We start from the raw sequence: 10,967 nt of genomic DNA, 5'->3' as shown, positions 1-10,967 counted from the left end.
ACACAAATCAAACCTGCCGCCCCCTGAAGTGTCTCGGAGGTCCCTTTGAAAAGAACCTGAACAAGAATGTTGCCTACTCCAATGTTGTCGTTTTGGACTTTTGATCCCTTTGAAGCCTAGGCCACTCCATCACCCAAGGGGAGAGTTTCTCTCTCTCTCTCTCTCTCTCTCTCTCTCTCTCTCTCTCTCTCTCTCTCTCTCTCTCTGTGTCTCTCTCTCTCTCTCTCTCTCTCTCTCTCTCTCTCTCTCTCTCTCTCTCTCTCTCTCTCTCTCTCTCTCTCTGTGTCTCTCTACCAGCCACCTTCATGGGAATCAGAGAAAAGCCTGGCCTGAGAAATTCCATCTTTATTAGATTCACTGCTCCCTCCTCATTTCCCACCCAACCTTCCCTCCTCCCGCAGCCACCAAGGCTAGGCTAGCTCCAGCTGGCAAGTTTTGAGTGGACTCAGTATACGATTTGTCGTGCGCGTGAAGGTGTCCACCTGGGGCACAAATTTCTCAGCCGGCACCATCAGCTTGCGTCGGGCATCCATACACTTGGTGTCCAACAGCATGGAGTTGGCCTTGCACTTAATGTCAGCCTGCAGCCGGGCCAGGTGCTTAAACAGGGCATCTAGGGCATCCCTGTAGAGGAGGCATCGAGAGCTCACAGCCCTGCATGAGGTTTCGAGGGCCAGATCATTTCACCAGCTTAAAACCCATAGGGACCCGCAGGCAGTAAAGGTCCCATGCTTGGGCAGTGTCTCCCACCCTTCCTACCCTCTCTAAACCTACTGCGTCTGGGCCAGCTTCTGCTTCAAGGCAGAAATGGTTGCCTCCAACTGGTGGACTTCATCAATGAGACCATCCTGTGGCTGCAGGCAGAAGGGCAGGATGGGATTTCGCAGTTCGGCCAAACTGCCCTTCAGCTGTCCTTAGGGCTGCTCTGGGCCAGAATGCTTGTTCCCCCAGGGACCTGGGCAGGGATAATACTGTGGACTCCTTAGCAAAGGAGGGCGGTCGGTCCCCACTGGGGACCCTCGTACCTGGTCCCGGCAGAGTTCCACATTGGACCGGAAGTTCCTGGACTCCAGCCGGGTGTGTGCGAGTTTCAAGTTCATCATCTTTCTGCGTAGGTCGTCCTCCAGGCGCCGAATATCTGCCTGCAGCTCGGCTATCTCCTCTAAGGTCTGTGGCAGACATACTGTTCTCCACCAGCAAGACTCACCCTGGGGCCCCGAGCAAGGCACCTCGTGCCTTGCCTCACAGCAGGGAGGGAGGGACAGGGCGAGACTCACGTTTTTCTCTTGCCACTTGAGCTCACTGTACACACTCTCCATCTCCCGGAGCCGCTTCCTGAAGGCAAATTCTGTTGCAACCCTCTGAGCTTCAAGTTCATTGTTGGTCTGCGTGACAAGAGGGGGCCAGGCAAGAAAAGGGTCATGGCCGCGTGAGGCTGCTGTTTAAGTCGGGAAAGGCTGACATATGGTTAGTGCGGAAGGAAAGATAAAAGTCAGTTTGTCTCAGTCACCTGAGCGATAGTTAGGGCAATGGCTTCCCTCAACTCTATGGCTGCTTTCATTTCGGCCTCTGCGTGGTTCTTGTTGAACCTACTGAAGTCATCCCACTGCTGGAGCGTGGTGGAGCTGTGGAGGCGAGGAGACAGTGGGGTTGCAGGATGTGGCCTCCAAGGGACAGAGGAAGGGCTGACTGAAATACTCCTCTTACTCTTTGGGGACTCGTGTGGGGTTAACCTTCAGAGAGATGTTTGGGGAAGTGAGGTTGAGAGAGAGGCAGCCCCTGTCGATATCCAGTGTCTCCATTTTGTCCCGGTGGTCAGAATTGAGCTGCTGCCGGACTTCCTGCAGGAGGCTGGGGAAGAAAACTGCATTGGAACCATACCCCCCCCCGCCCCCCCCCCCCCCCCGTTCCGGGATGCAGCCCGTTGTGAAGATACTGAGGGGTTGTGTGTGTGTGTGTGTGTGTGTGTGTGTGTGTGTGTGTGTATGACCATGCAGGTACTGCTGAATCCGAGACAGCAGCACAGCCTCGTGAGTGATCCACAGACACAGAGCACGGGGTTGTGGCTTCACATGCACATACACTTCCGATAAGCGCAGCGGCAGGTGCTTTCAGCTACAGAACAATGGCTACCTAGAGCAGGATCCTAACAAGGAGTCGGCAGCTGAAAGCAGGCTGTAAATGAGTTGCGGCTTTTGCCAGAAGCCCGGGAAGGACAGAAAGCATCTTCCAGTCAGCTGTTCTCTGCCCACAAAACCCGTGATGCCTCAAATGCGTGAGTGTGCTCAGGCCCTTCTCTGCTCACCAGAGCTGCTGGAAGGCCTGGCTAGTCCTCTGCTGCAGAGCCTTCTTGGTGGCTTCAATGACTTCCACCTCTTTAAGCAGCTCTTCTTCCACGGGGTCCTTCACGACGTCAATGTCTCGTCGGCTCTCCCGCAGGGTCAGGCACTCGATGGCCACATCCAGAGGCAGGTTCTTGGCCTGCAGGTTTTGCTCTGCAGACTCTTTCATCTAGAAAGGAAGGGCACAGGGGCTGCGAGATCGCTACGATCCTCACTTTGGTAGAGGGGAACAAAACTTCCCAGATCTGGAAGTGGGGTGGGAGGGGCAGACCATTGCATCAGAACCCACTGGTACCCGGCCCGGCTCCCTGCCTGTGTCAACGTGTCGATCTCAGCGTCTAAATTTGTCAGACACTTGTCCAGCATCTCCTTCCACCGGTTGACCGTATCGATCCTATCTGCCAGGCGGACCCTATTGTCATGTTCATCCCATACAGTCTGGAAGAGATGGAACCAAATAAAACGAGTGTCTGTGGTTGAGGGCCCTCCCATGGCCCATGGGGCGTCTGAGCGCCCTCCCCCCCCCCCCCAACCTGGTTGTTGGTCTCATTGCGAAGGATCCTGGCCTCCTGGCGGATCTGGTGGGAAGCATCCCGCTGCCTTTCCGCGTTGGTGGACAACAGGTAGCTGTTGGTGCGCCAGTCCGAGAGCTGGTAGCGCTGGCTGGGCTTGACGCTGAGTGTAGCCATGACTAAGGAGCCTAGGGTCTGAGACCCTTAGGCCTGTTCCAGACCACCACCTGCAGAAGAAAAGAGAGGTGCCTTTCTGAACCCTGATCCTGTACTCTTGGCTCTAAGTCCTTTTCCGAAGAGCCTTTTGGGAAGGGCTCAAACTCGGTCCCCAGCTCAACTTCCTGAGAGGAATTAGCAATCAGCTATATTTCCTAGTGGTCCATCTTCAGGCACAAAGCCCTGCAGATTCAGGGGCGTGGAAAGGAAAGGAGAGAGCCCGTGGTGTGTGTGTGTGTGTGTGTGTGTGTGTGTGTGTGTGTGTAGGCGCCAAATGCCTAGTGAAGGGATGGCTGGGACCATACCCCTTAATCCTGTTTCCACCCCTACTTCCAACAATCAACTCTTCCCTAGGCTGTGGGCCAGGCCCACGGGGGATGTGAGAAAAGAAGCGTTGTTTCCCTTCCAGGGTGGTATGACTGGGCTGGCGCACCCAGGCTGGAACCAGCTACCTGGGCGCCGGGTCTCTTGCCCCGCCCTGGTACAGAGGAGGAGCAGGCTGGCCGCTCCGTAGGAGGAGCTGGGATCAGAGTCTTGAACCCAGCAGGACCCTTTGCCTGCGCAAGCTCCGCCTTTGGGGTTTCAATCGATACACCGGCCAGAGGTCTGGGTTAGGAGGGCGGCCACAGGATACTTCCACTGTCCGGATCCTCTCACCTGGTCTCCTCGCTCTCCTTCGCCCTCGGTGTCCCAGTCTGGGAATGCCTGTTGTTTGCGTCTCTGGTTGCCTAGCAACCGTCCCCCTCCTCGCGGAGTCACCTGCGCCCCTGCGCGGTATCACCTGAGCTCCAGCTGTGAATCTAGGAACTAAACATTTTAGTTTGAACAAGGGTTTATACCGACAAGATTTTAAAAGTATGGATAATGTGTCGCTACAGTAAAGGCCTCGCGCTCAGGCTTGCTTTGTTTTCGTGTCTCCTTGCAGAAATGGATGGAGTAATAAAAACTATACCTTGGGCATTGTATCTAGCACACATTCCTTTGACTTTGTTTTGCTCAACAATTTTACTAGTGTTTGAAATCATAAAAATAGTATTTTTTTTTTTTTTTTGCCGGGCAGAAGGTGTTATTCCCACAAGTATAGAGATAAGTAGCGATGTCTGAACTTGGCGGGCAAGTGGAGGGTGGGGCTGCCACCTGAGAAGTGGGAGGTGCTTGCGTGTAGGAGAATCATTCCGGCAGATTTGTCATGAAGCCCAAGAAAGACTGGTGATAGAGCAGATTTTTTTTTTAACAGACAGCCCCCCCTCCCCGCCCCATTCCACTACCAGGCTGACCTTAACTCAAAATCCTTTCTCAGCCTTCGGAGGGCTGAAATTACAGGCGTGTGGCCACCACGGGCTATTTTGTACACACTAATATATGGCTCATAAGTGGGACATGAACAGGAGTTTGCGATGGAGCTCTTTCCCAAGGATTAGGAAAGACAGACAAGCCGGACAGTGGTGTCATACACCTTTAGCAGGCCGATCTCGGTGAGTTCAAGACCAGCCTGATCTCCAAAGTGAGTTCCCGGACAGCAAGGGCTACACAGTGAAACCGTCTTGAGAAACCAAAACCAAAACCAACCAGCCAGCCAACCAACCAACACAACAAAACTAACAAAACAAAACAAAACAAAACAAAACAAAAAGCCCAGACAAATTAATTTCTGGAAGAAATGGTCAATTTTTAAATTAATTGATAAATTAATTTGGGGGCGTTAGGGACTGAACCTAGGGCTTCATAAATTCAGAGCATATGTTCCACTACTGAGCTACATCCCAGTCTTAACATTTCGTCTGCTTTTTCGGAAGCATTTTATGACAGAAATAAACAAACACATACGGCAGACCTGCAGTGGCTCTGCTCTGGGGTTTCTGCACTTCAGAGCGCAGTCAACTGATGGGTTAGCCAGGGAGGAAGGAGCGATAGGGATGAACGACAGACCGGAAGTGTGTTCCAGTGGCAACCGGTCGCCTTCCCAGGTACGCGTACGCGATTTATACGTCTGTAGAAAGTGAGTGACGGCCAGGTTCTGTCATTGTGTGGTAGAAATGCCAGGCGACTGTATCCTATCCCTGTAATGGGCACCACTCTCAGTGAGCTCGGCTCCTGTGTGGTGTGTGAACTCACTGGGGAGGATTTTCTGACTTTGGCGAGTTCCTGGCCCGCGCTAGCCTCCTTCACCAGCCAGCTATTTACTTGCTATGGTGGAATCTAATGAAAGCCCTGAGGCCTTTTGAGCTCTTTTAGTTCCAAAATTCTCCCACTTTTCCGCTGGAAGGAGGTTCCCAGCAGAGGGTATTTGTCCTCTGACAGAAAGGGCAACCAGGAATGAGCGAATGGCTGACTGGGTAGCCGGGGACAGAGATATCAGCACCAGCGTACAAATGGTCAGGGGCTCCTTACGTCGGCTTTATTTGAGAATCTCTTTGGTAGCTTTGTGTACTGAAGAGGGATAGGAAATTTATTTTTAGTTAAACTTCTTTCTTTTCTTTTTCTGATTTTTGGTTTTTTAGGACAGGGTTTCTTTGTGTAGCTCTGGCTGACCCGGAACACTCTCTGTAGACCAGGCTGGCCTTGAACTCAGAGATTAGCCTGCCTCTATTTCCCAAGTGCTGGGATTAAAGGCATGTGCCACTCCTGACCAGCAATTTTTAGCAAAACTTTGTGTGTAGATTTTGTTTGTTTCTTTATCTTGGAGATAAGATGCTTCTATACAGCACATACTCCTGTGATCTCAAGTCGGACTTCGCCTTGGCTCCTTGCACCTCGTCATCTTTCACGAAAGACAAGACACATAGCACAGTGTGAAGTATGGGCAGAATTTATCGCGGAGTAGAGGATAGTACACCCATAAGGGCTGAGAGTGGACACCAGCTGTAGAAGTTAGCTCGATTCAGGAAATAACCAGGCTAGCTAAAAGATAAAACAATTATATTTTTATTTATTATAAAGGGAAAACTCACGGTACAGGAATGAGAAGTCCAAGCTCAGCTGTGCTGCGAGGGAATTACAGAGACCTGGGCCTTGGTCCATTTTTTTTTCTCCAGGTCCAGAAAGCCACACCCTAACTTGGTCCCACCTCTTAAAAATAATTGGTTGGCAAAGATTCCCCATCAACCAGCAAAGGAAAGACAACTGTGCCAGTCTCCAGAACAAGCGGCTTTTCCCAAGGGACTTGGTTCCGTCTAGGCGGTGATTGACAGGCCTTTTGCATTGACTCCTGAGGAGGTGGCAATGGTGGGCCTTTGTTCGGTTTTTTTTTTTTTTCTATATTTACTTATTTAGTATACAATATTCCGTCTGTGTGTATGTCTGCAGGCCAGAAGAGGGCACCAAACATCATTACAGATGGTTGTGAGTCACCATGTGGTTGCCGGGAATTGAACTCAGGACCTTTGGAAGAGCAGGCAATTCTCTTAACCACTGAGCCATTTCTCCAGCCCCTGGACCCTTGTTCTTTAATGGAACTACTGGATAGCAGTCTCACCAGGTTTAGGGCTCCTGGAGCTAGATTCTAGATCAGCAGTTCTCAACCTTCCTAATGCTACGGCCCTTGATGCAGTTCCTCATGTTGTGGTGACCCCAACCATAAAATTATTTTCATTGCTACTTCACAACCATAAAATTTACTACTGTTATGAGTCATAATGTAATATCTGTGTTTTCTGATGGTCTTAGGTGAACCCTGTGAAAGGGTTGTTCAACCTGTAAGGGGGTCACAACCCACAGATTGAGAACCACTGTTCTAGAGAAGGGGCTTGACTGAGGTCTGCAGTTCCCATCCTTGGTTTGCAGACTCTGACTGCCCAGGAGCCTCCTGGATTATGAAGGATCCTAGAGGCAGATCATGAATCAGGACATCTGAAAACTGCAAACACCCACACATACAAGATTTGGGTACTTCTATATTTTGATTGATAGTTCTGGGTTAAATATGCTTTTTCCTACTGCATAATTCCTTCCCGTGACGCATCAGGCTTTAATCTTACAGATACTTAATTTTGCAGAGTACTTAGGGACTTCCCTCAGAGTTCACGCAGAGGACATAGTTTGCCTGACTGCACATCGACCTTCAGCCAGCTTAGGCTGGATGGGTCTGCCCACTCTGTATCCTCAAATATTTAGGAATATTCCTGAATAAGGGCTGTCCATGAAAGAGGTCATGAATGGCTATTAGGGGCAGAGAAACACGCCCTTTTTGGGGGTGCGTGTTTGTGCAGCTTGATGCAGGAGGGGTCCTAGGTTGTCAGCTGCCCTGTTGGAAGAGGGGCGTGTGCACAGTTGTGGCCCAAACCACGTGGAGTCCCAGGCGGCTAAGATATTCCATGTGCTTGCCCCCTCGTCACCAGGCCTGCTTTATGCATGTCAGGGATTGCTCGGATCATTGTGCATGCTAGGCGAGCTCTCTCTCAACTAAGCCACACCTCCAGCCTAAAAATGCGTAGCTTCTTTAGGGTGTCTCTGTGCAGCACTGGCTGTCCTGGGACTCACTATGTAGACCAGGTTGGCCTCAGACTCACAGAGATCTGCCTGCTTCTACCTCCCAAGTGCTGGGATTAAAGGTGTGCGCCACCCCGCCACTGCCCATTGAGAATGCATAACTTTTATTTATTTATTTATTTATTTATTTTCAAGATTTATTATGTATACAGTGTTCTGCCTACATATATGCCTGCAGGCCAGAAGAGGGCACCAGATCTCATTACGGATGGCTGTGAGTCACCATTTGGTTACTGGGAATTGAACTAGGACCTCTGGAAGAGAATTCAGGGCTCTTGATCACGGAACCATCTTTTCAGCCCCAAGAATGCATAATTTTTAAAATGTTTGATATTTAATCAAAAGAGATGGGGCCAATTCTGTGGTCGCCGGCTCCCTAAAGTACTTAGTTAAAGTGTTTGTTCAGCTCATGTATTCTGATAGAAAAGTAATGTCTCAATGAGCATCGGCCACACCCAGCAACCGAGCACAGCCGTGTTAAATGTCTGTAGAGGACACTGTGCATTGCTTGCACAGCCTGCTTGGTGTGGAGAGGCCAGCTGCACTACCCTGCCCTAACATTCCTTTCTTTAGAGTTGCATTTGCAATGCCCAGAGGCAGATACAGTGTTACTTAGCATGACATCTGTCTCTCCTGCTAAGGACTCTACGGTGTACCCTAATGGTGATGGGTATTATGAGGATATTATTTAGAATTTTATTTTTAAATATTTATTATTTTTACTCACGTGTCACTGTGTGTATGTCTACCACATGAGTGCAGCGGCCACAGGAGTCCTGAAGAGGATCTTGGATCCCTTGGCGCTGGAGTTACAGGCAGTTGTAAGCCACGCAACGTGGGTGCTGGGAACCAAACTTGGTTCCTCTGAAAGAGCAGCAAGCACTCTTAACGGCTGGGCCACCTCCCCACCACCCTGACACGTGTTTTTAAAGAATCAAGTCCAACTTCACTATCACTGACATATTTCATAAAAAATAAGAAGTGTAGAGGATAGATCAGAGTTGTAAAAAAGCAATAGCTAGATATGTGCACCTCACGCTGTTCACAGGTGCTTTGGGGAGGTCCCCCACATCAGGTGCCGCAGCTACACTGGTCAGAGGGCTCTGTGCACACAGCACTGGGCGCACTTCTCAAAGCCCTCGGGGCAGCAGGGGCAGATCTGACAGGAGGTGCATCTGGGCCCAGCACTAAGAGGAGCAGGTGCTTGAGTGACATCCAGAGGCGCTGCAGGAACGGTTGGAGCCCTCGGTGAGTGATGGACACAGCGGCTGGACGGACGCTCATGAACACGCAAGGAGGCGTGGAAGGATATTAAAAATTAACTGGACACTAGGTTGTAACTTCTTGAGTGTTGACTGCCCTCTCTCTCTGGATAAAGATCCCTGACAACAGCAAGCTGTAAATATGACCCTGCCCTCCGTTCTTGTGTTTGCCCTTTGTAGATGCCCAGGGTCCCTTTCTATTCTAAACAACTTACTAGCTTGCCTCACAGATTACGGCCAAGATTTCAGCTGAGGTTTGCTGCTAAGTTCAACTCTGCTGTTTGGAAACTGCTGTTTTAGGAGGCTTGAGAACTGTGATTCTGAGACTTTTTGGGGGGTGGGGAGGTGGGTTCAACCTGAAGGTCAGAAAAGCAAAACAGCCAGCCATTGGCTCGTACATCTACCTCAGTCCAAAGTGGTGATCCTATCTCCAGGAATCTCAAATTGAGATTGTGTCTGTGAGCCGTCACCTCCTGTTTTATATTCCTCTCTAGGCCTGGAATTAAAGGCGTGCACCACTGGGATCAAAGTCATGCACCGCCTAGTTTCTATAGCAACTAATGTGGCTACTGGAATTAAAGGTGTGTGTCACCACTGCCTGGTCAGTAGGGCTGTTTTACTCTCTGATCTTCAGGAAATCTTTACTTATTAAAATGCAAATAAAATATCACTACACTTCCCCTTTTTGTCCAAAATAAAAACGCTATAACTAATATAAGAAAGCTATATACAATATAAGTACAATGATTATATACAGTATAAACAGGCAATAAATATATCAACAATGTCTAGTACATTTGTATTCACAAATTCAGAGAAAATACTCCATAATCTACCCTTTCATCCTATCAAATCTATATCTCCCTTTTCTTATTTTCAAAACAAGGACATTGAATCTAATTTCTTTTATCTTTTTTTCCTGACCATTACCAATAATAACTTTTAACTAGCCCCCCTAAACAATGATAAATACCCATAATCCATTAAATGACCAAACACCACCCACCCCCACCTCTCTGGAATGTGTCCTATTTTCAGATTTATTTCCTGCTCTCTGGGGATGACATTATCTTTAGGGGATCCTGAAAAGAAAATTTTGTGTTAATTGTCAAGTCCTGGGAGAGGTAGCTGCATCATTTGTTGTCTGGTCTACGAGTAATGGGGAAGTGCAGGGCTTGTCTCAAGTCCTGGCTAGAGCAGGCTGTGAGGCTGGATCATCTCAGCCAGTTTGCAGTCTAAAACCGACCCTTAGGTGCCTTTCATCTTAGTAATGTGATCATAGTCATTGTTGTGGGGCCCCAACCTCGTTATGGAGACTTCAAAGGTTGCTTTAGGCATGGTCATGGTTCAGTGCAGAAAACTGATAGAGACTCAAACCCAAAATCATGTACAGGAAGGTGGATGAAACCTTTTTCTAGAATTAGTTAGTACTCTATATGACCATTAATATCATGACAAAAAAGTTTAATACACACACACACACACACACACATATAAATCTTATAAATCTTACACCTTAAGAAAAGCTGACAAAGTGTCAATATAAAACCAAAGGATTATGATATTAGTAGCAATAAAATAGTCCTAAAATTGTTGCTTTTCTTCTGTCCCATATCATGGTTCTTCTGTCATGAGACAGAGATTTTGAATTTCACTTTAAAAAGCATGCTTGGGTTTAGAGAAGAGAACCACACTTCTACTCCAAAGTCAGCTTTAATTTTTAATTGGACTGGGACTACAAAAACCATTTGCATTATACATCTGTAGAGAACAGCAGAAACAAACATTTGGGGAGATTTATAAAATTTTACCCTGTTGGAAATGTGATGTACCAATAGGCCAATTTACTCTTTTTCTTTTTTTTTTAATATTTATTTATTAGGCATACAATATTCTGTCTGAGTATATGCCTACAGGCCAGAAGAACGCACCAGACCTCATTACTGATGGTTGTGAGCCACCATGTGGTTGCTGGGAATTGAACTCAGGACCTCTGAAATAGTAGGCAGTGCTCTTAACCACTGAGCCATCTCTCCAGCCCCTACTCTTTTTCTTGAGACATTCTTTTTCTGTATGATTTGTTCTTTTTTTTTTTGTTTTCAGACTTCTCATCTGTCCAGGGGCAATCCTAAGTAGAAAGAATATTG

At 48.4% G+C, this 10,967-nt stretch overlaps 1 protein-coding gene across 2 annotated transcripts; it reads right to left on the bottom strand.

Annotated features, from left to right (window-relative positions):
- Positions 1-325: 325 nt before the first annotated feature.
- On the bottom strand, positions 326-5,028 carry Tekt2 (tektin 2). 2 transcript variants are annotated; one of them, XM_087904609.1, is made up of 11 exons: positions 4,905-5,028; positions 3,728-3,877; positions 2,876-3,081; positions 2,655-2,780; positions 2,306-2,511; positions 1,708-1,851; positions 1,511-1,625; positions 1,278-1,385; positions 1,026-1,169; positions 775-854; positions 326-624 (listed from the first exon to the last, which is right to left on the bottom strand). In XM_087904609.1, the coding sequence occupies exons 3-11, from the start codon at positions 3,029-3,031 to the stop codon at positions 411-413; spliced, it is 1,293 nt and encodes a 430-aa protein (XP_087760735.1). In that variant the 5' UTR covers positions 3,032-3,081; positions 3,728-3,877; positions 4,905-5,028; the 3' UTR covers positions 326-410. The 2 variants fall into 2 exon arrangements, with proteins under 2 accessions (XP_087760735.1, XP_087760736.1); XM_087904610.1 differs by having other exon boundaries at positions 4,898-5,018.
- Between the last annotated feature and the right edge of the window lie 5,939 nt (positions 5,029-10,967).

The sequence above is a fragment of the Myodes glareolus genome, chromosome 3 (genome assembly GCF_982192425.1).
Source record: "Myodes glareolus chromosome 3, mMyoGla1.1, whole genome shotgun sequence".
NCBI lineage: Eukaryota > Metazoa > Chordata > Mammalia > Rodentia > Cricetidae > Myodes > Myodes glareolus.
Note: the sequence above shows the minus strand (reverse complement) of the source record. Positions and strands in the feature narration are given on the sequence as shown.

Bases quoted from the DNA above. Each gene is read 5' to 3' on its own strand.
- Tekt2 (XM_087904609.1), bottom strand. From the start codon at position 3,031: ATGGCTACACTCAGCGTCAAGCCCAGCCAGCGCTACCAGCTCTCGGAC. The intron at 1,170-1,277 runs GTGAGTCTCGCC...TGTCTGCCACAG, and splicing joins TCAAGTGGCAAGAGAAAAAC to ACCTTAGAGGAGATAGCCGA. The intron at 855-1,025 runs GTACGAGGGTCC...TTCTGCCTGCAG, and splicing joins TGGAACTCTGCCGGGACCAG to CCACAGGATGGTCTCATTGA.